The following is a 26,580-nucleotide window of genomic DNA, read 5'->3' on the forward strand; positions in this document are numbered from 1 at the left end:
AAAGTGCTGATGTCCACGTCTTCCGCAATTCCTGTGCTAGTCAGACGACGTCCCGGATCAACAGAGCGTCCAGTTTGGAAATGAACAGCACATTCCACTGTTACAGGAGTTTTTGTCATGGAAAGAGGAGCGGAGGAATGCACCACCGTGCCGCTCATGGCGCGGCACAAAACCACCTCTGTGTTGGTCTGCATGGCGCAAAGCAACGCCGTGATGAAGCCTCACAGGACATGTTGGGGCATGTCCAGCTCATGCACAAATTCTCGGATAGTCACACGACTGAAAAGACATCTGAAAGCCGTCCTGTCAGACCAACACAGAGGTGCTTTTGTGCCGCGCCATGAGCGGCACGGTGGCGCATCCCTCCGCTCCTCTTTCCATGAAAAAAACTCCTGTAACAGTGGAATGTGCCGAAAAAGTAGTGATGTCCATGTCTTCTGCCATTGTTGTGTAAGTCAGACGACGTCCCAGATCAACAAAGCCTTCACGTTGGAAATGATCTGGTTGTTTCAGCCTGTCGATCGGCGCTCGGAGTGCACCGCGCTCTCAGACGCTGTGGGCAGTCTTTAAACCGGCTGGAGCACTCCTTAATCTGTGTAATCCCCATAAAATCGTCTCTGAAAGCCATCTGAATTTTCCGAATGGTGTCCACCTGGAGGTCTCTCACAGTTTCTGGAAAAATTTGATGCAGCAAAGCTCCAAATCGTTCAGACATTTTATTAGCAATAAAAATCAGATGAGAGGGGTGGACCACTGCTCACACAAAGCCTGCTCACAGGCGAATGACGCAACCGACAGGCGTGAAAAAACTCATGCATGCGCACGAAGGTTCAAGCTTGGCTGATGCAATCACACGTGATTCAAACCCATATGGTTTTTGAAAAAAAATAAAAAGGTCGGATACTTTTCTAACAGACCTCGCATGTCACGTCATAGAATCTAATGGACATTGACCTTGTTTGACCTTTACTTTGGAGACCAAGCATTCGACACTGTCAAAACTACTCCATTTATTAATCCTATTAGCTCAACCAATAATTTGCATCACTTTTTACCAAAATTGGAGCAACTTTAACTTTTGACCCCTGTACAAACTGACACTGACCTTTGTCACCATTATTCAATTCAATTTCAATTTATTTTCATTTATATAGCGCCAAATCACAACAGAGTTGCCTCAAAGCGCTTCACACAGGTAAGGTCTAACCTTACCAACTCCCTCTGAGGAAGAAACCTCAAGCAGACCAGACTCAAAGGGGTGACCCTCTGCTTGGGCCATGCTACAAACATAAATTACAGAACATTTCACAGAACAATTCACGGACGAATATACAAGAAATGCTATTGGCGCACAGAACAGGAGGATCGCCAACACGAATACAACTCCCATCGCTGGATGGAGCTGCACCTTAAACAGAGAAAAAACAGAATCAGGCATCAGAAAGACAAAAAATACTGTATAATTTGCCAGCATTAAACAACAAGAAAAACAGAGAAATACTAAGGTGATCGCCGGCCACTAGCCCTAAACTTCACTAAAAGACCCAGAATTTAGGTAAAATTGAGGCCGCAGCCCGCTCCAATTACTAATAAATGAATTAAAAGAGTAGAAAGTGTAAAACAAAACTGTACCAGTATGCTAGCCATATGAAAGGGAAAATAAGTGCGTCTTAAGTCTGGACTTGAAAATCTCCACAGAATCTGACTGTTTTATTGACGCAGGGAGATCATTCCACAGAGCAGGGGCATGATAAGAGAAAGCTCTGTGACCCACAGACTTCTCATTCACCTTAGGGACACAAAGTAGTCCTGCACCCTGAGAACGTAAATCCCGGGCCGGTACGTAAGGTTTAATTAGGTCAGCTAGGTAGGGAGGTGCCAGGCCATGAATAATTTTATAGGTTACCTTAAAATCTGATGTCACTGGGACAGGAAGCCAGTGAAGGGATGCCAAAATGGGTGTAATGTGGTTGTACTTTCTGCTTCGTGTCAAAAGTCTGGTTGCAGCATTTTGAACTAACTGGAGACCCCTAATGCTAGACTGCGGTAAACCAGAAAATAGAACATTGTAGTAGTCCAATCTAGAAGAGATAAATGCATGGATCAGGGTCTCAGCATCAGCCATAGACAGGATGGGACGAATCTTCGCTATATTTCACAGGTAGAAGAAAGCAGTCCTCATAATATTTCTAATGTGGAGGCCAAAGGACAACGAAGGATCAAAAATTACCCCAAGGTTCCTCACTTTATCAGTGTGATGTATGACACACGAGCCAAGGCTAAGAGTTAACTGGTCAAATTGATACTGATGTCTCACTGGACCAAGAACCATCATTTCAGTCTTATCAGAGTTTCAAAGCAGGAAGTTTCTAGACATCCAACTTCTCACTGCTGCAAGGCAATCTTCTAAGGATTTTATGTGAATGAGATTACCAGCAGTTATCGGCATGTATAACTAAGTATCATCTGCATAGCAGTGAAAGGTAATCCCAAAATGCCGCAATATGTGCCCAAGGGGTGCTATATAAAGGGAGAAAAGCAGGGGGCCTAAGACAGACCCCTGTGGAACCCCAAATTTCATGTCACTAAGGTTAGAGGTAGTGTTACTGTACAAAACACAGTGAGAACGACTGGTCAAGTATGATGTCAGCCATGCAAGGGCACTCCCAGTAATCCCAAAATGATTTTCCAGCCTATCAAGTAGAATATGATGATCCACTGTATCAAAAGCAGCACTGAGATCTAACAGCAACAGAACCGTAGTGGTGTCCGAATCCATTGTAAGCAGAAGATCATTCACCACTTTAGTGAGAGCGGTCTCTGTGGAATGATGTTTTCTAAAAGCAGACTGCAGTGGCTCAAAGAGATTATTCTCAGTAAGATAGTCTACGAGCTGCCGTGACACCACTTTTTTCCAGAATTTTAGAGAAAAATGATAGATTTGATATCGGCCGATAGTTTTTCAATACACTAGGGACAAGATTAGGTTTCTTAAGTAATGGTTTAATCACTGCAGATTTGAAACATTTAGGAACAGATCCAGAAGTTAAAGAAAGATTAATCATTTCCAGCACAGTTGGCCCAAGAGCGGACCACAGGTCCTTAAACAGTTTTGTTGGTAAAGGATCAAATAAACAGGTTGTGCTTTTTGTTGACATTACGAGTTTTGTCAGCATGCCTAGTGAGATACTATCAAATTCTGTAAATCTAGGTAATACCTCAGTAGTGGCGCCTACCTCAATAGCAGGGTGTAGTGGCTGGGTTAAGGCATGCCGGGATATGTTTAACCTGATGTCTTCTATTTTCTTCCCAAAGTAATCCAGGAAATCTTGTGCTGTAAAAGGAGAGCGAACTACAGGTGGTTGTCCATGGATAAGTGTTGCCACCGTGTTGAATAAGAACTTTGAGTTATGCTTGTTTTTGTTGATCAAATCAGAGTAGTAGGTCCGCTTTGTAGCCAATAATGCATGCTTATAGTCTAAGATAGCATCACGCCACGCAAGGTGAAATACTTCTAATTTTGAACGACGGCATTTCCTTTCTAGACCTCTTGCTTTATGCTTGAGGTCACGCAGATAATCACTGAACCAAGGTGACTGTGATTTGGAGGAGCGCGATTTTAACAGAGGTGGTGCAATCATGTCGAGTGTAGTTTTGAGCACTGAGTTTAAACTATCCAGAAGTCTGTCTACTGACTGGGTATTTGTCAAATGTGAAGCTAAGACATCAGGCAGTCTAGCTTCGAGTTCAGTCGTAGTTGAGGAGTTGATGCATCGCTGTAATGATATATAAGGTTGTTGTTCCACTAAACACGGCAGCGAAACTGTAAACTTAATAAGTGAGTGATCAGACACCATTGATGTAAGAGGCATGATGTCAATATTCATGACAGCAATACCACGTGCGAGAACCAGCTCCAGGGTATTTCCACTAATGTGCGTTGAATCCCGAATGCATTGCCGAAATCCTAATGCATCCACAATTTCCATAAATGATTTGCAGAGGGGATCAGAAGGCTTATTTATATGAATGATAAAGTCACCAATGATCAGAATGTTATCTACACTAGTTGACAAGTTAGAGATGAATGCACCAAATTCATCTAAGAATTCAGAATATGGGCCAGGAGGCCTATATACAGTGACAAAGTAATAAGACTGATTTTTATTCTTCTGACCTTGGCAATGTGTAATATCCTGAGCAGAGCAGAGAATCAGATGCTCAAATGAGTTATATTTGTAACCCCCAACAGCTAATAAGCTAAACCTAGATTTATAAATAAGAGCAACACCCCTGCCTTGCTTCGCATCACGAGGGACATGACTAAATGTATATGCTGGTGGGCAGGCCTCATTTAAGGGGAGGACAGCTGTAGGTTTAAGCCAGGTTTTACATAGCCCAATCATATCTAAGTGATGATCAATAATTAGATCATTGATCAACAATGATTTTGAGGACAGTGATCTTATGTTAATGAAACCCAGTCTAAGGACCTCAGTGGGGTTGACAGTTGAACTGTTTGGGTTTAGGGATGGTTCCAGAGTAGCATATATAAGATGCCTAGAAGTAGGTTTAGGTTTGAGACATTCCATGCGCGTTGTAGGTAGCAGACATTAAATCTTTGCTATTGCTGGAACAACCACTGGGCCATCCTCAATTTCAACATCATCCAATATAGTAATGGGTATTAAGTTTGGAAAGCATATCCCTCTTTGATTTTTATGGACACGACTACGGAAGCAGGCCACAGTCTCAACTTGTTGAAATTCCCTCCCTGGCAAATAAACTGCACTATCACCATAGTGGATTTTCTGCACTAAATTCCCCGCTAAGCTAATGGATTCCACACCCACATTTGTCATAAGTTTTGCAGGGTCTCTAATCACCTGCTCCGTGGCCTGCTGTAGATTCCTAATGTTACCCTCCCTGTAGAGCTCTATTTATGTTCGCAGACAAGATGGCGGCGCCTTCCCCAGTAGGGTGGAAGCCGTCCGGCATCAGCAAGCCACGGTGGCCCCAGAACGAAGGCCAGTTATCAATAAAGCTAAAGCCTTGCTGTCTACAAAACTGCACCAGCCACCTATTTAACGATGTCAACCTGCTAAACGCCTCATCAGCAACCCGGGAGGGGAGGGGACCAGAGACTATTACAGCCAGTTTTTGTAAGATTCTTGCTGTTTCTATCCCATAACTCCATAGAATTCAGTTACAGATAGTTCAAACTATACCTTTTTGGAATCTTTATGATCAGGTAAATAATGTGGAGTAGGTTTCAATATGATTGGAGCATCTTTTAATTTTGATCCCTGTGGAATGCTTCAATTGACCTCTACCTGAACGCTGACTGAAAATTCAAGTGGCCAATTGTTTTTTCAAAAGAGGAATGTCTAAGGAGTATTTCTGCTGAATTTGATGCTTTTATCACCATTTGAAGGATTCTGCTATAAATATTCTCTTATCTGCTGCACTAAATCAGGTAAACATGAATAATTTGTGTGATATTACCAAGAGGAATTAATCTATAACCTCACAAAAAGTTGAATTCTTAAGAACCATCAGAGCTAAAGCTTCCTGTTTTAATATAATCCTGTGCAAAATGCTAAAAATCTGTTGTATCGTTAAATTATGTAAGGTTAAGGTTTGTCAGACCTTGGCATAAGTGGCCAAACCTTGAAAAAAGAGCAATAATATCAATACAGACAGACAGATGCCAGAAGACACAATGACACCAACAAGCTGGACTTGTTGAGTTGTAAAAGCAGCAAATGCTGTAAATCTGCTTCACCATCTGAAACGGCTAATCCCTCAACCCTTCAAAACGTGACCTTATAATGAAAGATATAAATCAGTGGTTAAGTTATACACCATGGGAGCAGTCAGTGAGTCCTCAGGTTTCAGTTTGCAACTCTCCTGTTTCAGTCACCTGCTGCCCTCTGAAGCTTTCTGGGAACTCCTCTTTCTGATAAACACGATGATCGGGCTGGCAGAAAAGCTGATCGCATTTCAACATTGTTGCTTTTGCATGCGAGATTACCCTGAGGGGTGTGTGCAAGCTTTACACAGATTTAACACCGCACCAAGGGCAAATAGGAGCAAAGAGGTTAACTCTGAGTGTGTTTGTACTGCAGGTTGGTAAACACGATGCCTTAACAGGAGGTAAAAATGCTTTGTTGGGGACATGGATTTTTATGAGCGTATGCCTGCAGGGGCTTGACTGTGCATGCACTGCTGCCTGTGCGACACATGTTTGCATGCTTCCATATGTGCGTGTATGTGTAGACTCACTGCATGCCGACTGTGCAGTTTCTCCAAAAGGGTGTAGTCAGTGCCTTTGGGGAAGCGGCTCTCCTCATTGATAAGAGCCAACATGCCCAGTTTCTAAAGGGGAGACAGACGGGAGAAAAGAGGTCAAAAGACATTGAAGTCAAGATGAAACTAGTTCTAATCCTATTTAGATACATCTGGCAGATGTTGCTGTAACAGTACATCCAGGAAAGTACAGAGTACTTCTTTCAGTTTAGTCTTTTATTCATGAAGTGTGGGTTAACTAAGCATAAAAGCTCATGCCACGACAACGCTTGTACTTAAATGACCCGTTTGCCACAGGCTTTCTCAAGCAACATGATTTATTGAAATCACGCAAGAAACTGGTTCTATCAACTGGGTTAGGAACAAAAAGCAATCAGATTTCTGCTGATCAAACTGGATATTCTCGTCTGCACAGCCAGATCCATAATAGTTGGACAATTACAGTTTCATAATTTGGCCTTTATATATTATTAACGCAACAAGTTTCAACATGTGCTTATAATGCAGACTTTTAGCTTTAATTCAAGGTGTTTAACAAAATGACTATTACCCAGCAGCACGGTGGCTTCCTGGTTAACACTGTTGCCTCACAGCGAGAAGGTCATGGGATTGCTTCCCACCTGTGGCCTTTCTGTGTGGAGTTTGCATGTTCACCCCGTGTTTGTGTGGGTTATCGCCGGACGCTTCGGCTTCCTCTCCCATACCCAAAGACTTGCAGGTTAGGGGAATTGCAAACTTTAAATTGTCTGTAGGTGTGCATGCTGGCGTGAATGTGTTTGTCTATATGTGGCCCTGTGACAGACTGGCATCCAATGAAAGGCTCATTAGCCTTTCATTGGATTCAGGTGTGTTGGAGCAGGGAGATGATGTGATTGGAGAAACAGCATTTGCTTCTTGCATCACCAGCCACATATTCATGGTATAGTGGAATATGAAAGGATTTAAATACAAGAAAACAGATGAAATCTTGGCTGGAGTCTTTTATGTGCTTTCTGGCTAACTGTAGATTCTTTTTAAATTACATTCTTCTCTGTTCCACTTCACCATGAAGGTGCACAACTGGTGAAGCAATAGACAAATATTGCACTGTTCACAGTTCCTTCAATAGCAACTACAGACACCTGAAATTCCTTCTGAGTTGTATGGATGTCTCCGTGGCTTCCTTCACAAGTCTCCAACTTGTAGGGTCAGTTAGTTTTGGAGAACTGCTCACTCCAGACAGATTTACTATACAGTACAGTACTGTTTGCATTTCTTAATGACTGATTTAAATGAAGTACAAGACATATTCAGGATCTCAGAAATATTCATGTATCCAACCCAACTGGTCTAAAGACAACTGGATGTAAAAGTGGTGATTTCCAATTACTTATGGGCTCTGACAGTGGAGGGACTATGCATGCAAACGATCATAATTTATAAACGATTAATGCAATATTTTTGTTAAACCCCTTGACTTAAAGCTGAAACTCTACACTACAAGTACTGTAGGCTACTGTTTCTTTTCAACTACACTGTGGCGGTGCATAGAGGCAAAATTACAAAAATTATGTCGTGGTCCAGTTACTTATGGACTTGACTGTACATAATTAGGATTACACAATAGCCGTTTGAAAAATGCCAGACAGAAAAAAAATGGTCGTGACAGCTAACAACAGAATAGTATACAACCCCTGGCAAAAATTATGGAATCACCGGCCTCGGAGGATGTTCATTCAGTTGTTTAATTTTGTAGAAAAAAAGAAGATCACAGACATGACACAAAACTAAAGTCATTTCAAATGGCAACTTTCTGGCTTTAAGAAACACTATAAGAAATCAAGAAAAAAGATTGTGGCAGTCAGTAATGGTTACTTTTTTAGACCAAGCAGAGGAAAAAAATATGGAATCACTCAATTCTGAGGAAAAATTTATGGAATCACCCTGTAAATTTTCATCCCCAAAACTAACACCTGCATCAAATCAGATCTGCTCGTTAGTCTGCATCTAAAAAGGAGTGAACACACCTTGGAGAGCTGTTGCACCAAGTGGACTGACATGAATCATGGCTCCAAAACGCGATATGTCAATTGAAACAAAGGAAAGGATTATCAAACTCTTAAAAGAGAGTAAATCATCATGCAATGCTGCAAAAGATGTTGGTTGTTCACAGTCAGCTGTGTCTAAACTCTGGACCAAATACAAACAACATGAGAAGGTTGTTAAAGGCAAATATACTGGTAGACCAAGGAAGACATCAAAGCGTCAAGACAGAAAACTTAAAGCAATATGTCTCAAAAATCGAAAAATGCACAACAAAACAAATGAGGAACGAATGGGAGGAAACTGGAGTCAACGTCTGTGACCGAACTGTAAGAAACTGCCTAATGGATGATGCTGGAACTTTTGTTTGGTGCCGTTCCAATGAGATTTATAAAGATGACTGCCTGAAGAGAACATGTAAATTTCCACAGTCATCGATGATATGGGGTTGCATGTCAGGTAAAGGCACTGGGGAGATGGCTGTCATTACATCATCAATAAATGCACAAGTTTACGTTGATATTTTGGACAATTGAAAGGATGTTTGGGGATGATGAAATCATTTTTCAAGATGATAATGCATCTTGCCATAGAGCAAAAACTGCGAAAACATTCCTTGCAAGACACGTAGGGTCGTCATGGTACAGGGTCAATGTCAATGAGCAGATCTGATATGATGCAGGTGTTAGTTTTGAGGATGAAAATTTTTAGGGTGATTCCATAATTTTTTCCTCAGAATTGAGTGATTCCATATTTTTTTCCTCTGCTTGGTCTAAAAAAGTAACTGTTACTGACTGCCATAATATTTTTTTCTTGATTTCTTATAGTGTTTCTTAAAGCCAGAAAGTTGCCATTTGAAATGACTTTAGTTTTGTGTCATGTCTGTGATCTGCTTTTTTTCTACAAAATTAAACAACTGAATGAACATCCTCCGAGGCCGGTGATTCCATAATTTTTGCCAGGGGTTGTATTAGCATGGGAAATCTAAAATCTACCGTCTGAAGAAAAGTGAAAATGACAATAAAATAACTTTGGTTAGTTGCAATATGTTGGTTTGTATACCTGAACAGCAGAAATTTCAATTTTATTTAACGATACAACTTCTTTGACAGAAATAAGCTACAGTCACACTTTCTCAATAATCTAATTTCTTGCATACATTAATAACAATCCCACCAAGTGCTTACATATAGCTGCAACTTGTTGACTATCAAGCAAAATCATAAAATGGAACTAAACACATTCCTCAAAAGCAGTTACCTTGTTTGGAGTGAACCTTTCGTACTGTTGTAAATTTGAACTACAAACCTGTTAATTTTAAGCCCATCTTCATGGAGGCTCAATATCAGACTATCCTCTTAAATATTCCCAACACAAATCATCTACACTTCACTGAAGCCTGACATTTAACCGCTAAATGGTGCACATTACTTTGCACACAACATGGAAAATGAGACTGTATAATCATAGAGTGGGACTTGGAGGTCAGTGCAGGCGTAGTGTGGTGTCTGGGTTAGCATGTTCTTGTAGGCGGTTTGTGGTCGGTCTCGGTGGTGATTTTGCTCTCAGGATCTGACTATCAGTCTGTAACAGTTACCTTTTCTATGAGATCCAGACACTCGGCATTATCCATCCAGTCTATGGCCTCCCACTGGATCCCCTCCCTGTGGGGAGACACGCACACGCACACACACACACATAAAAATATAAACAGCTATGTAGACACAATGGCGGTATTATCTAGCATGTTCATGTGATGAAATGAGCCGTGTCCAAACTGCTGGCCTATTATACAAGAAAACAACTGTCTGAGGGAGAAACTGAGTCCAACTGCAAATCTCTGGCAGTTTGCCCGAATGGCCATGAAGAGGCACAACCCCCATGCCTGGTCCTATCTGTCTGGGTGACATTCTCCAACACAAGCACGGCCTTGTTTTATTTTCAACTTCTCCAGGCAAACTATCTGTACATGTTGACATCTGTAACTGTGGAACATTATGAGCCTCTTTACCGGTTGTACTCCAGCTGCTCCAAAGAGAAGATGTGCTTGTTGAAATATTCCTGAAGTTTCTCGTTGGCATAGTTGATATTGAACTGCTCAAACCGGTTCACCTAAATGATAACAGAACATGGTCAAGTCAAAGCCAGTGAGGTGTGCAGCTCAAACAGTTTCTAATACACTCAACAAAAATATAAACGCAACACTTTTGGTTTTGCTCCCATTTTGTATGAGATGAACTCAAAGATCTAAAACTTTTTCCACATACACAATATCACCATTTCCCTCAAATATTGTTCACAAACCAGTCTAAATCTGTGATAGTGAGCACTTCTCCTTTGCTGAGATAATCCATCCCACCTCACAGGTGTGCCATACCAAGATGCTGATTATACACCATGATTAGTGCACAGGTGTGCCTTAGACTGCCCACAATAAAAGGCCACTCTGAAAGGTGCAGTTTTATCACACAGCACAATGCCACAGATGTCACAAGATTTGAGGGAGCGTGCAATTGGCATGCTGACAGCAGGAATGTCAACCAGAGCTGTTGCTCATGTATTGAATGTTCATTTCTCTACCATAAGCCGTCTCCAAAGGCGTTCCAGAGAATTTGGCAGTACATCCAACCAGCCTCACAACCGCAGACCACGTGTAACCACACCAGCCCAGGACCTCCACATCCAGCATGTTCACCTCCAAGATCGTCTGAGACCAGCCACTCGGACAGCTGCTGAAACAATCGGTTTGCATAACCAAAGAATTTCTGCACAAACTGTCAGAAACCATCTCAGGGAAGCTCATCTGCATGCTCGTCGTCCTCATCTGGGTCTCGACCTGACTCCAGTTCGTCGTCGTAACCGACTTGAGTGGGCAAATGCTCACATTCACTGGCGTTTGGCACATTGGAGAGGTGTTCTCTTCACGGATGAATCCCGGTTCACACTGTTCAGGGCAGATGGCAGACAGCGTGTGTGGCGTCGTGTGGGTGAGCGGTTTTCTGATGTCAATGTTGTGGATCGAGTGGCCCATGGTGGCGGTGGGGTTATGGTATCGGCAGGCGTCTGTTATGGACGAAGAACACAGGTGCATTTTATTGATGGCATTTTGAATGCACAGAGATACCGTGACGAGATCCTGAGGCCCATTGTTGTGCCATACATCCAAGAACATCACCTCATGTTGCAGCAGGATAATGCATGGCCCCATGTTGCAAGGATCTGTACACAATTCTTGGAAGCTGAAAATGTCCCAGTTCTTGCATGGCCGGCATACTCACTGGACATGTCACCCACTGAGCATGTTTGGGATGCTCTGGACCGGCGTATACGACAGCGTGTACCAGTTCCTGCCAATATCCAGCAACTTCACACAGCCATTGAAGAGGAGTGGACCAACATTCCACAGGCCACAATTGACAACCTGATCAACTCTATGCGAAGGAGATGTGTTGCACTGCATGAGGCAAATGGTGGTCACACCAGATACTGACTGGTATCCCCCCCCAATAAAACAAAACTCCACCTTTCAGAGTGGCCTTTTATTGTGGACAGTCTAAGGCACACCTGTGCACTAATCATGGTGTTTAATCAGCATCTTGATATGGCACACCTGTGAGGTGGGATGGATTATCTCAGCAAAGGAGAAGTGCTCACTATCACAGATTTAGACTGGTTTGTGAACAATATTTGAGGGAAATGGTGATACTGTGTATGTGGAAAAAGTTTTAGATCTTTGAGTTCATCTCATACAAAATGGGAGCAAAACCAAAAGTGTTGCGTTTATATTTTTGTTGAGTGTATATAGATTTTAAATCTGACTTTCTGTTCACTGTCTAGTTACCACAGTCAAGTGAGGACTTGCCTCAAAGTTCTCAAAGCCAAAAATATCCAGGATGCCAATCGACTTGAAGTTATCTTTCCCTTTGATCTTCTGGTTGATCCTCATTATGATCCAGGAGAAACACTGAGAATAAAGTGCCATGGCAACAGAGTCCCGAGAGTCCACAGCCTGCAAACAACAAGAAAATATGAACATTTATAAAGTCACAGCAGAAAGAAGATACAGGAGACTTTGCATCTGTGTATTAAACATAAATCCAATGTACATGTCACCAAATCAAATCAGTGCAGATTTAAACATTTTTAAGACTGCTTAATTTATGGGATGTTTAATAGCAGATGAAAAGCAATGTTGTGTCAGAATCTCTCTGTCAGCAACAAAGATGATACAATGTCTGATTTAACAGCAGACGGTCTCATTTATCATCAACGTATTTTAAGAGTCACATTTTATAGCATATATATATATATATATATATATATATATATATATATATATATATATATATATATATATATGCTTTCACTGTAAAAATGTTTGTAACAGAAGGTATGACATCATCATTGTTCATCTTACACCCCCCAACCCTTTTTTTTTTTTTTACACTTTCAAGCAGATGGAAGACAGGTGGTTCCACATCTGTAGAATATGGTGGGTGGTCAAACAGATGGAAGCCACAGTCATGCAGCATTGGTAACAGTCAGCATGACTGTGCCCCAGAGCTGGGGCACAGTCCTGATGAAACAAGAACCCCTTCATCACTTTTCTTGGGTGTCTGTTCTGAACAGTATCTAGTAACTGCCTCAGTAAACTGGCACAGTACTCTCCATTTATGATGTGGCCCTTTTGAAGGTAGTCCATGACTGCAATGCCCTTTCCACCACAGAAAACTAAGGCTACCACCTTCCCGACACACACTTTCTTTCTTCAATTGAGTCGAGAGAGAGAGAGAGAGAGAGAGAGAGAGAAGATGGCATTGACTGCCTCTTTGGCTCAAAGTGATGGACTCATTATGGTAGGTAACACCGAATGAAATTAGACTGATTTACTTCCAAATTGCACAGTTTTTCACTTTACATGATAAGCCTGCACAGAGCACTTTTAATCAGAGTCAGAAGACCCATCAAGCAAAATCAAATCAAATCAGATCAATTCTATTTATATAGCACCAAATCACAACAAACAGTTGCCCCAAGGCGCTTTATATTGTAAGGCAAAGCCATACAATAATTACGGAAAAACCCCAACGGTCAAAACAACCCCCTGTGAGCAAGCACTTGGCGACAGTGGGAAGGAAAAACTCCCTTTTAACAGGAAGAAACCTCCAGCAGAACCAGGCTCAGGGAGGGGCAGTCTTCTGCTGGGACTGGTTGGGGCTGAGGGAGAGAACCAGGAAAAAGACATGGTGTGGAGGGGAGCAGAGATCAATCACTAATGATTAAATACAGAGTGGTGCATACAGAGCAAAAAGAGAAAGAAACACTCAGTGCATCATGGGAACCCCCCAGCAGTCTAAGTCTATAGCAGCATAACTAAGGGATGGTTCAGGGTCACCTGATCCAGCCCTAACTATAAGCTTTAGCAAAAAGGAAAGTTTTAAACCTAATCTTAATCCTAATCTTAAACCACTGATATTCCAAGTTATGTGTGCAAAATGTTCTTAATTCTTTACTAGCAGATTTTAACACCATTAGCTATCCGATTAATAGTCAATCACCTATCGTTCATCACCACATAGCACCAGTTTTGGGTTGTTTAGACATTGGATTATCTGCTGCTAAAAAGAGAATGTCACCCTCCACTGTATCAACCATTTCCCTATAAATGCTATTGGGATTTAAAGGAACCTATTTTGATGGTGTACACAAAACGGAGTTCCTCACACTGACGCAAGTGACTGGTGATGATACGTACAGAGTGAATGTGTGTTTGGAATCTGCTTATGTAATAAGGCAAAGCTGACTATTTCACAGCATTGGACTTTAGATCAGGTTTTTACTGGTCTGAGACACAAACTCTTACTGGTGACAGAAGATGTCAACAGATGAGTTTTACACCTCATTTTTGGACCAACACATTCACAGAAGTGCAAGTGACATTGTTATTCAGAGGGCGCAGGCATAGGGTGTAAAACTGACATGTGGAGTTGTGTGGAAATTAGCAATGATGCCTGCACCAGGCTTTGGGCTGGGTTTACTATATGACCCAAAATCTTCTACAGAAGGTATGTGAAGATAACCCAAGTGTCTTCTATGAAACGCAGCTATACTAACTCCCTCCCAATGCACGCACTTATACACACACACACACACACACTAATCAAAACAGTTGAATAAATGGATGCTAAAGGTACCTTGACACTTGCACTTGCATTTGATCCCCACACTGGCATGTGATCTGGCGTGCCAGAGAGTAAACTTATTTTAAACTGTTGTAAACTGTGTGTGAACTGTGTGCAGCTGCGTGCAAGTACGCAAAGAAAATTTCAAAATGCTCAGAATCTCTGGGACATTAATTTTGTCATGTGAACATTGCGTAATCTATTCGAAAAAAACACTGTCACTGCATGTCAATGCTTCTCACTGCTGCAGCGCAACACATATGAACGATTATGTGCATGTAACGATTATGTTACATCCACAATAAACATCATTTTACAGATACATTATCTAACTCATAAAAATGAATGAAAATACAATTGTTTTACCAATCCATTACAATATAAGTATTATAAATAATTATCTTTGAAATGATTCCAAATGTGTTCTCCATCTCTTAAAGCACTTGAGAAAAGTAGCAGCTGTAGATAATCTCTCTGTTATTCCGGGAGCGATGAGAGATGGTTTCATCAGCCAAATTCCGACAGCAAATGCGTCATCCACTATGAACTAATTACTTTATGTAACGCGGCATCCAGCAGCACAAAGCGCGGCATCCAGGAGGACAAAGTGGGTTGCACTGGCACGATGAATTGGAATTAATTTCGTGCAAGTGTCAAAGTGGCTTACGTTTCATTATACTGCCATTACTCTTTGGGATTCAGCCAACAAACCTCTCAGTTCACTTTCATGTACTATGCATAACAGAGAAATATGAATTTTGTGGCTAAAACACAGATCAGTGATGATGCATATGCATGTTACTTAAAATGTATTTGCAACTGCTACAGTATTTGACCCAGGTTTGACTTTAACCAATTGCCATAAAGCTGCTTATTTCAGTTGAACACCATCTGTGTACATACTGTATATAATAAGCTTTAGCCTGCCAGGTACACTTCCTCCACAGGTATTGTGCTCAAATAAGAAAACACTGTGGCCATGTGCACTGTATATTGTACAATTCTCTAGGGCTTCTGAGTAATCCATCATGCCCAATCACTTTTTTCAGCTAGCGGGTGAGAACAGAGTGCTGGTGGCTCCAGGATCTCCGTCACTGGACTGAGAAGAATGGGTGTTTGTCCCCAGGATAGGGGGTCTGCTGCATGGGTGACGAATGGCCACTGTGAGACAGAAGTCATTCTCACCAACTCCAGGACAAGAATAATGCACTCCATTAAGAGACAAGCTGCTTCAAAGGCCAGGCAGAACAAACGGCAGCAGGGTGACAGTACAAGGTCTTTGTCTTTGTGATGAAAAGCTTTCTTGTTACTTTCGTGTCCTTGTGATAATAGTAAAGGTCTATTCTGCATATTGATTGACGTTTATGAGATTGAGTGGGCTGATGGCGTGCCTGCCCCCCCCAAAGAACTTTGTTTCATGCCTGAAAAATTTGCTTTAGGCATATGGTCACAAGCCCAATACATGCATTAATTTTTTTTTTTTTTTTGGAGGGAGGCAAATATTTCACTTGGAAATGCACAAACTGAAAAAGTGGAGATTGCACAACTCCTCCAACGTTGTCTCATATCTTGCTGCCTGGCTGCACTGCCTCCAGAGGTGAAGGCTCTCACTTCAGCCCAGCCACTGGCTCTATTGTGCCTCTGACTCAGATCACTATCACGATAGCTTTATTGTGCCAAGAATCTGGCAGACAAAAAGCAGGAAATGGCTGGGAGTCACGCAAGGGATCTAGGGAGGCATGAGGGGAGTGTGATGGAGAAATGGAGAAAAGCTTTGTGTGTCACCAGGACGGGTGTGTGTGTGTGGAGGGGGGTGGGGTGTCAAATTTTTGTTTTCAACCAATCTCATGATTCCACATCGATATATCGATTCCTGAGAGATAAGGACTGCATTATTTTTTGGATGCCAGTCAAATCAGTGTTCTGCTTCGCTTCATCTTAGCTGCAGTATCCTTTCATTGAGCAGTGGAGAAGGAAGACGGATTAGTTGCACGCTTACCTGCTCCACAGTGAGTGGCGAGCAGATCTCCTCTCCTCTGAGGATCATGGAGCGTTGGGTCAACACCTCTGACAGCTGGAAAGAGTCCAGACCCAGCAGCTCGCTGACATTACTGACCACTGCAAAACACACCCATAGGCATACTTACTTACAAGTATGTGTTTATATAGTGCATCAAAGTTCAATGCAGCTCAAACACAGCTTATGTCAAACATTAGGAGATCCTACACAGGGCATAGGAAACTCTGCTTTTGTAGTATTATGGTGCAGTACTCTGTAGTCACTGCAGTATACCGATTCTTTGGAAAAGAGGTCAGATGTAGCTAACAAAGGAGCCTTGAGCTCATGCTACAGCATGTTTGGGGTTCTCTTACTGTCTGTTAGCATAATGTCAATCAAACCTACATGCAAACATCGAACAGGCACCAAGAATACTGCAGAGCTGCTCAACATCTGTGTCAGACCAATTATGTCATTTAGCAATGAGGCATGTGTACAGTGTATTCCAATGGAAACAATGTGTCATGTTAACTGAACCAGGCTTGACCCCAACTGTTCTATTACTCATTATAATAGTTTGCATGCTATGTAAAATCTGTTTTCCATTGTTAGTGGCATCGTATAGATTATGTATTCTTCACTCCAGTAGGACTACTTACTTGCAATATTTTACCAGAAACATCTTTGACAGTAATACAACCCGACATCAATAAAATGTTTGAAAGCCTCAGAATCTTGACTTCAGGATTTATATCGGACATGCAGTTGTCTCTTTAATAGGTTTCATGTCTTAACTTGAATGAACTTATTTTATGTACTATGTGTTGTGTCCTAAATTATGCTGTACTTGAAGTGAATTACAGAATGTGTTGCTGTACTGCATTTAATATTCAAGCACCAGATAAGCTTTCCTCTGACAGTAAAATTGATGTCATTACCCTGCATGCTGCTGCATACTCATAATTCATTATGTAAGTTATATCTCAGTGTGCAGAGCACCCAGGGAATGCATCAGCCCTCTGATGCCTTTCATCTGAAAACAAAGTACAGCATGATTTTTAAGGCAAACAGTCTAGAGGGTTGAAAAGGTTAAAATTATACATATTCTTGACAGTTCCCAAGAAATATTATTCATTTCTCCTTAATCATCTCTATGCATGGCAGTTTAAACAGTGCAGTACAAATGTGTGTACAACTCTCAACAGAGTCCATCTTAAACATTTTTGTGCAAATACAGTTCGGCTAATACGTATACTGTATATTTAAAGAATGATGATGTTTTTGGTAGTTTAAGTGTCCATCACAGCATATGAGGTTTTCAGGAAGCCATTTTCAAAAACTGAGTGACGCTGCATGAAACAAACTAGTGAGCAAAACCACCAAGAGATACATGGCAAAAGCTTCAGTAGCTATCCATGGAGAAACTGTGCACATTTACGTTCTTGTGTTCCCCTTTTTAAGAGTGGATTCCCCTATGCTGCTCAACAACAGCAAGGCACGTTTTTTTTTAAATCTGAAGTCTCTCCGATCACAGCCAGAGACGTTACAGGGTCATATGATGGTCACAGTGTTTTCTGAGGAAGGCCTGCAGGAGACAGATTTGCCAAACTATTTCTATTTCTTTATAATTTATGTAACTGAACTCCAAAGAAAACATGACACTTGAAATCAACTACAGGCCTATTATCAGCTGATTTGCCAATAAAATAAAGAGGAAATAATTCCCGTCTGCTCAAGAAACAGCTCAGCAGCCAACTGTCCAATTACTTTTGTTCACTTAAAAATGGGGGTCAGAGTCAGATAGGGCTGGAATTCGTACACCGTTCACTTTGAGAATGCACTACTTGCTCCTCGTTTCAACTGTAACACACGGTAACAAATGCATTAAATATGGTGGCCTAATATAGATGATAAATATGTTGACTTACCCCCTTTGGATGTGATCTGAGCTCCGCCTGCTGTCATGAATTCAATGTTTCCCATATGGAGGACAGCAGACAGCAACCTGAACACGTCTCTGATGTCCTCCTCGGTGAATTCCATCACCTTCAGGGCTTCCTACAACAACACCAGAGGAAAAGAAAGATGACATAAAAGGCACAATACAACAACACAAACCACATCAGTTGTGACAGCAAATAAATGTAAAACATTTCAGAAATTTCAAGAACATAATTTAGAATCTGCCTCACAAGCCAACATAGACCAGAAAGACTGATGCATACTGTGGCAGATAATACGACCACAATAATAATGGAATATAGCGCCCCCTACATGTAAAACAGGTCACCTACATTACATATCTCTTCATGTACGGTATGAGCGCCACCATACGTTCTGTTCTCATCCTCTTTCTTACCATGACACTGTCAAAGAGCTGCTTGTCATCCAGACTGCCGTCCGCCACGCAGCCTGACTGACTCAGGTAATGATATGACTCAGGACCCTCAGACAGAAAGTACATGTCTGCAAAACACATAAATGAACAAAAGAAAAACAATTTTCGTTAATTTTAATTTTCACATGATAACCAGCGTCCATGTCGTCAAAATACTGAGCAGCATTGTGCTTATTTGTGCACCCATGGGTGTGTTGGTCTAAAAGTGACGTGTGGTCAGGTGTAAAGTGGTGCACTGGTATCATCGAGAAGCAAACAGCAGCACAAAACAGAGAAACCTAAACTCAAGCACAGTGCATTTCTGATATTTAAGCAGCACAAAAGTCAGATTCGCCGTACACAAATGGGTTCATGTACACACATCATCATCATTATTATCTATAGATATTAACAAAATGCCAACCTCTCTGTTCTCTGTCAGGCCCTGCCAAGAGTGCATAGAAGATGTGGTAGTTTCTCTCTCCTGGATTCTGTCGAACTACACGATTCTTAGAAAGACAAGATAACAAAAATATGTTACAACACTTTCATAGCTGAATATGCTTTAATAATAATTGTTTGGTACTCATCAAATAACAGAAGTAGTTCTTGAAAGGTCCAATAAACATAATTAAAACTCACCTTTTCCAGTAAATCTGATGGGTGCAAGTCAAGGAGAACAAAGATAAAATTGTGGTATGATTTGTTTTTTTTTTTGTGAAACACTGGCATGACATCTTTACTGTACATGTGAGTGGACTGATGAAGGATACAATCAATGATGCAGCCTCCCTGTATGTTTCCATTCTGGGAAAAGTGGAGCTGGATGAATTTACCAAAGCGACTTGAATTATTATTGTACACAGTCTTAGCATTCCCAAATGCTTCCATGATGGGACTGGAAACAGAGAAAGAAGACTGTTTTCATGGTGTCATCTCAAAAAGCTGTACATAAAAAGGTTTAGAGTCTTAGTTTATCTACCACAGGAGCAAGTATTTGGCAAAATGGCAAGGGAAAATGATTGAGAACTGGCAATTGAGACGTTTTGAGCCTGACTTAGGAAAAGTAGGGTGTGGTTCTCCATTTTTTGCATTTTGAGAAACCAGCATTTCTCAAACTGCACCCAGTGAGTCAAATCTTCACACATTCCAGAGAAATGTTGGCCTGTCTAGAGTTAACCCTAACCCACTTCTGACCTCTAGCCCCCCATGACCCTTCACTGGAATAAGCAAGTTCAGAAAATGGATGGATGGACTCTTGAAACCACATAAGACTTGAGGTCAAAGGTCATGCAGCACCTGCTTTGGACGAGCGCCTGCTCCACCCTGGTGGTCCTCTCTGATAGAGGAGTACCTGCTGAGTTCTGACTCATCACTGAGAGGAACTTTAGCAGTAATTTGGTGCTTTCTGTTTTCCCAGCGCCGCTCTCTCCACTGAGGAAACAGTACGCACAGGTACAATTAGATACAGTTGACCCCTTTATTAGAATTATTTGGGAAAAGTGCTACAAATAAACACAAAAACACAATTTCACACCTAGTTTGCAAGGAATATTAGACTTTTTCTTTCCAGTGCTCACCTTATTAGAACACACTGGCTGTCATGTCTCTTCCACAGACAGCGGTAACACTCATTGGCCACAGCAAAGATATGAGGAGGCAGCTCCCCCAAGTGGTGTTTGCTGTACAAGTCGACCGCAGTGCCATCGTACAGACCTGCTATCTGTTTGTAGGGATTAACTGCTGCCAGAATAGAACCTATGTTGGTCTGAGGCAAATGAAGATACGGAGATTAGTAACAAAAGGGACGCAGTGACGATGAATAACAGAAAAGAGAGAAAAATATATAGACAGACGAAAATGAAAAAACTAAAATACAGAAACATACAGTAAAATGAGCATCATTTATATAAAAATAATTATTCAACTTGTACGTCTGGCAAGGTGCTTGTAGCTTCTTCAAGATTCAAGATTAGTTTATTTGCCATTTGTAGTTAAAAAAACCACATAATGGTTGAGCAAAAAGCTCAGTGCATCACACACAAGAAAACAACATTAGACAGACATGGAACAAATTATCACATAAAGACACATTGACACTGTGAAATACAAGGTACAGAGATCAAGTTAAAAAGTTAAGATCAAATAAATTAAATAAAATAAGGTGCTGTCAGGCTTAAAGTGCACTATTCAGTCTGATCACAGCTTGTGAGAAAAAGTTCCCTGCATAACAAGACGTCTTACACCTAATGGAGCGGTACCTTCTTCCAGAGGGAAGAAGCTCAAACATGACTCTTCCAGGATGGCCAGAAGGATCATTTATGATCTGAAAAGCTCAGTTTAAGAGTCTACTTTTGTACAGAGCCTCCAGCACAGGCAGGTCACAGTTCACAATTTTTTTGGCTGAGCGGACCACCTTATATAACGCTCTCTTGTCTTTGGCAGTAATGTTTCCAAACCAGACAGTGATGGAGCTAACAAGAAGACTTTCAATCGTGCACCGATAAAAATTCACAAGGATTTTAGAGTTCATGGTGAATTCTCTAAGTTTCCTCAAGAAGAAGAGACGCTGACGAGCCTTTTTGACAATACTTGTGGTGTTTTTGTTCCAACTGAGATCATTGGACAATGTCAGCCCAAGAAATTTACATTCTTCCACAATTTTGACTTTAGAGTCCTCAATAACAAGAGGTGAATGGCTGTTATTTCGACCAAAGTCAACAACAAGTTCACAAGTTTTAGAAGTGTTCAGGAGCAGATTATTTTCTTTGCTCCAATCCACAACTTTCTGTACCTCAGCTCTGTAACAAGAATCATCATTTGCACTGATCAACCCAATGATAGCTGTGTCATCAGCGTATTTAACTATGTGATTACTGTCATGGGAAGCCACACAGTCGTAAGTGTACAGAGTAAAAAGGATGGGACTAAGGATACATCCTTGAGGGGAACCAGTGCTCACAAACGTTTCATCAGAAAGACGGCCATTAATTTTCACTCTCTGAGATCTGTTGGTTAAAAAACTAAAAATCCACTTACAAATGGCATCACCCAAACCAAGAGTCTTACGTTTTTGAACAAGTCTGGATGGCACAATAGAGTTAAAAGCCGACCTGTAATCAATAAATAACATTCTAGCATAAGTATTACTAGAGTCCAGGTGGCTATAAATACAGTTCAAGGCAAAAGAGATTGCGTCCTCGACACTCCTGTTCTGTCTGTATGCAAACTGGAGTGGGTCCACAGACACTGGGATCTGGCCTTTAATAAAATCCAGCACCAGACGTTCAAAGCATTTCATTAAAACAGAAGTGAGTGCCACTGGTCTATAATCATTCAAACATGTCACAGGTGTTTTCTTTGGCACTGGAATGATAATAGATTTCTTAAAACTTTCTGGGACAGTACAGTTCCTGAGTGACATATTAAAAAGATCCGTAAGAACAGGAGCCAATTGCTCCGAACATAGTTTGAGGACAGGCTTCTAATGCTTTTCGAATGTAATCTTAAACAAATAGCCTAGTTTGCACTTTGCAGGTTGATGGGATGTTAAAGTCATACCTGTTGCTCTTGCTCTGGTAATGAATGACCTTTGTGTAAAACTGCTTCACAAAAGTGTGTTTGTGGGTCATCATGACATAACATCCTATGATGCTCTTAAAACCACTTTGATACACCAGACAGGGGTTTGACAAACGTTTTGGGCTGGCCATCACTGTACACATCAGAACAGGGACTTTGTCACATCTGTAAAAATGAATTTGTGGATACATTTAAGGCATTTTGGTCTATCTGCATATTTACCCTGAGGATTTACCCTGACTTTTCTCAATCCCTAGTGTAAACAGGTACCGGCCTTGGCTGGGGAAGATCCTGCAATGGACTGGTGTCACATTCAGATTCAGGGGGAGTCAGACGTCTTATCTGCCTCATGTTATGAAATCCAGGGATCATCACTGGCACAATGAGCTTCAACGCCTATACAAAGCTTTCTTCTTCAATAGTAAATATGTTCATTATACGTATTTACTTTTCTAACATGTCCAAAACTGAACTTGCTCACTTGTTTGACTTGTGATATCGCAAAGTACACAGAAAATGCCATCAGAAATTATTTTGCAGAGTGGCAAGAGCAAGTGTGTCAGTAAAGTTAGATGAAGACGAGACTAAAGTTTTCAAAGACAAAAACTGAGGTGTGCTTCTTACACTCTGTGAAACACATCCGTATTCTGGACTTTATAGACAAACCCTATGTGATGTCACCCGCCGGTTTCCTTAAATGCATGTGTGAAATTCAAGCAAGTACAGAGATGGGCAAGCCCCCCCCCCCCCCCCCACCCCCAGTTCTCATATGTACAAAACAAGCTTAGCTTGTAAGTTTGTTTAGTACATATGGTTCAAAAACTGGTTTGGCTTTTAATCTCTGCTGTGGCTGTGTCTGACACAGTATCTTCCCATTTCCAGGAATAAGAAAATTACATATGTGTGATGGATTATTCTTTTCGTGGAAAACCTTACATATATGCTGTCCTTTTGATATCGTAGAAAAAGGTTGTGCATGATGGCAGCTTCATGTAGTTCTGCCAGCGTGGACATGTCCTCCACTCCATGGATGCTGCTGGGGTGCATGTGGTACACGGTGTCTCTGCTCAGCTCTGCTCTCTGTAGGAAGATCACCTGAAACAACAAATGCATATTCTGTGAATAAAACTGACAAATCAGTTTTTTTTATTATTATTATTTTAATATGATATTTATCATCTTAAATCTTTAGCATCTTATGATCTTTTGGGGGAGGTAATGGTCTAGTGGTTAAGTGTTGGGCTTGAGACCAGAGGATCCTCGGTTCAAATCCCAGTATGACCAGAAAATCACTAAGGACCCTTGGGCAAGGTCCTTAATCCCGTTTCTCCAGGTGTGTAGTGAGCACCTTGTATGGCAGCACCCTCACATCAGGGTGAATGTGAGGCATTATTGTAAAGTGCTTTGAGTGTTTGATGCAGATGGAAAAGCGTTATATAAATGCAGCTCATTTACCTTTATTTACCATTTAGCAGAAATATTAGTGCTGGTTTCTGAAAGTAAACAACACTCCGACTTCATAACAGGACCATAAATGGAAACACGATGGCACAGATATTCTGGTTCAGTGTATCCAATATGGCAACATCTCATCAAGAACTGCATGTTTTATATCTGCTTCTTGTTCACATGGTACCATACACTTACATACCCTTTTCTAAAAAAAAAAATAATAAAAAAAAAAAAGGGTTTGCTGACCCCTGGTGAGCTGTGAAGGTATTGCAGGTGGGTTGTGAGAAAAATAAATCAATCAATAATTAAGTAATAAAAAAAAACAAAAACAATTATATATATATATATATATATATATATATACACACACACACACACACAATTAAAGGTTTTGGTGGGTCCCATGTGGTTTTGGTGGTTCATGTTTTAAAGTTGACATTGGCATTCTTAAATTTGAGATTGGCTTGTCTCGTAAATTACTCAATCAATATATAGTGTACATATTAAAGTGAATGACTTAGCAGGGGTGGTGGACAAGTGGTTAACGCGCTTGGTTTCAGTTCAGAAGGCTCCGGGTTCAAATCCCACCCCTGCCACATTTCTCCATGTAAGGTGGAGTTGCGTCAGGAAGGTCATCCGGCGTAAAACCTGTGCCAATTCAACATGCGACCCCGAGTGCAAAACAAGGGAGCAGCCGAAGGGACTTACTATTATAGTGAATGACTTTCAGCTCGCACTCTACTTTGACCATTACAGGCTAAATAAACACCTCTTATAAAAAAAAAAAAAAAAATCAAATCAAGTTTCTACAAATATACTGATAGCATACTATGTTAAATTGAAAAATACATTCTAAGTTGAACTCGGTTAAATTAAATTTAGTTTTATATATATATATATATATATATATATATATATATATATATATATATATATATATATATACATACATATACATATATATATATATATATATATAGTTATTTAAAATATGTTCTGTAGGGGAATATGTAAACTGGACAATATAGGAAAAGTGGAGGCTGAAGGGACACGTCTGAAATCCCTCGTCTTCCTGTCTGATCTTCATTCTGAGAGATAAAAATCTTTTGACTCACAGAACTCCCCCCCCCCCCCCCCCCAACCCATGCTGCATTCCTGCTACATGCCCAATAACATGCAGCAGTAAATCAAAAGTAACCAGCGTGGATGTCTTGACACTTACAATATTTTTATCGTGTTTATAAGCGAAATAGTTTAAGATTTGCAATTAACTCTATTGTGGCAGAGACCCCATATGTAAAGGTTTCGATGAGGGAAATCGACTCTGGTAGACTTTACAGTTCCTGGAACTCTAATGGAAGAAGTGAAGAAATGAGAGACAAACCCAAGTGCTCAGTCTACTTGATGGGAAGCTGTGTCTAGATCAATACTGACAGACGATGTGCTGGTCTTGTGGTGACCAACTGCATTACTGCTGCCTCTTCTGGCATATTTAATTCAATTGTGTCTCATTTGGGAGCTGACACTGTGTTTTCACAAAGCTGCTCGCAAGACATAAAGTGGGTGTTGGACTTTGCGGTACCACATTGGAGGAAATCAAGATTAACACTGAAAATAAGTTGCAGCATTGTTTTGAAGGCACACAAGATTTAGCTAAACTTTATGGCAAATGTACCATAATTCATCTGAAGTGTAAAAACCTTTCTGTAGTGAACATTTCGCTGCGGTAGGAAGAAGGGTGCATGAGTTTTAATTTATTTTGTGTTTTTGAAAATCAACACAGGAACAAAATTAAACCCACTGAGATTATTAGTTCAGTGGAGTTAAAGGTTAAATGTGGAAATGTCACATCTTCTAATAAATGATCACATCTTGGCTACATATGTGACTGTCATGGTTTGTATCCTTGTGTGAAAGATTGACATCAATGTTGAAATCAAGGGGATTTTTTGGGGATGGACTGGTACACCACCTCTCTACCAATAACGGCTGTGATAAGCTCTAACTTCCCCCATGACTCTTAACTGGAATAAACGGATTTTGAAGTCTGAACGGTGAATCTGGGGAATGAAAAATTAGTGTATAAAATCACGTTGACTCTGGTCTTTCACCTTTGTCCATTTCAGCTTTACATGACCGTTGGAATGTGGGCGTATGCTCAAAGAAAAGCACTAAATGAATGCACTCCTCAGTGAGTTGCACCATATTACCATGATATGGTGTTTTTTGAACAGATGAACACAGTTGGGAGAAACGTGACATCATACCTCAAGCAGAGGTTTGCAGTTTTGCAGCCATTTTACACTAAATTTCACTTTTAACGTCTAGACCAGGGGTGGGCAACGAGGGCCGAGACACTGCATGTTTTCCTTGCAACCAATCACCTCAGCAGGTGGGTTGCTGATGAGCTTCTCCCTTGAATATAAACACCTGGTTGTCAATGAAATCACCTGCTGAAACACCTGAACATTAATGAAATCACCTGCTGAGGTAATTGGTAGCAAGGAAAACCTGCAGTGCTTCGGCCCTTCCTGGCACATGATTGCCCACCCCTGGTCTAGACCCTCTTCTCTAACAAATTGGCCCTGATTCACCATGCAGCACTCAAGAGACTAATAAATAAAATAAACTGTTCGCTTTTACTGCATTCATTGTTT

The 26,580-nt window shown here is 41.0% G+C and overlaps 1 protein-coding gene across 1 annotated transcript in view; it reads right to left on the reverse strand.

Annotated features, from left to right (window-relative positions):
* The window catches only part of myo10l3 (myosin X, like 3), a 141,148-nt gene that overhangs the window by 53,857 nt on the left and 60,711 nt on the right, over positions 1 to 26,580 (reverse strand). The window contains exons 3-15 of the mRNA XM_034185803.1: positions 23,408 to 23,566; positions 20,470 to 20,657; positions 20,189 to 20,323; positions 19,663 to 19,787; positions 19,532 to 19,545; positions 19,314 to 19,398; positions 18,872 to 18,978; positions 18,441 to 18,570; positions 16,513 to 16,631; positions 12,194 to 12,340; positions 10,343 to 10,443; positions 9,929 to 9,995; positions 6,286 to 6,378 (exon numbers count right to left, since the gene is read on the reverse strand). Coding sequence (XP_034041694.1) covers positions 6,286 to 6,378; positions 9,929 to 9,995; positions 10,343 to 10,443; positions 12,194 to 12,340; positions 16,513 to 16,631; positions 18,441 to 18,570; positions 18,872 to 18,978; positions 19,314 to 19,398; positions 19,532 to 19,545; positions 19,663 to 19,787; positions 20,189 to 20,323; positions 20,470 to 20,657; positions 23,408 to 23,566 — 1,470 coding nt within the window. The remainder of the gene's footprint in view (positions 1 to 6,285; positions 6,379 to 9,928; positions 9,996 to 10,342; positions 10,444 to 12,193; positions 12,341 to 16,512; positions 16,632 to 18,440; positions 18,571 to 18,871; positions 18,979 to 19,313; positions 19,399 to 19,531; positions 19,546 to 19,662; positions 19,788 to 20,188; positions 20,324 to 20,469; positions 20,658 to 23,407; positions 23,567 to 26,580) is intronic.

This window comes from Thalassophryne amazonica, chromosome 14, assembly GCF_902500255.1.
Source record: "Thalassophryne amazonica chromosome 14, fThaAma1.1, whole genome shotgun sequence".
Classification (NCBI taxonomy): Eukaryota; Metazoa; Chordata; class Actinopteri; order Batrachoidiformes; family Batrachoididae; genus Thalassophryne; species Thalassophryne amazonica.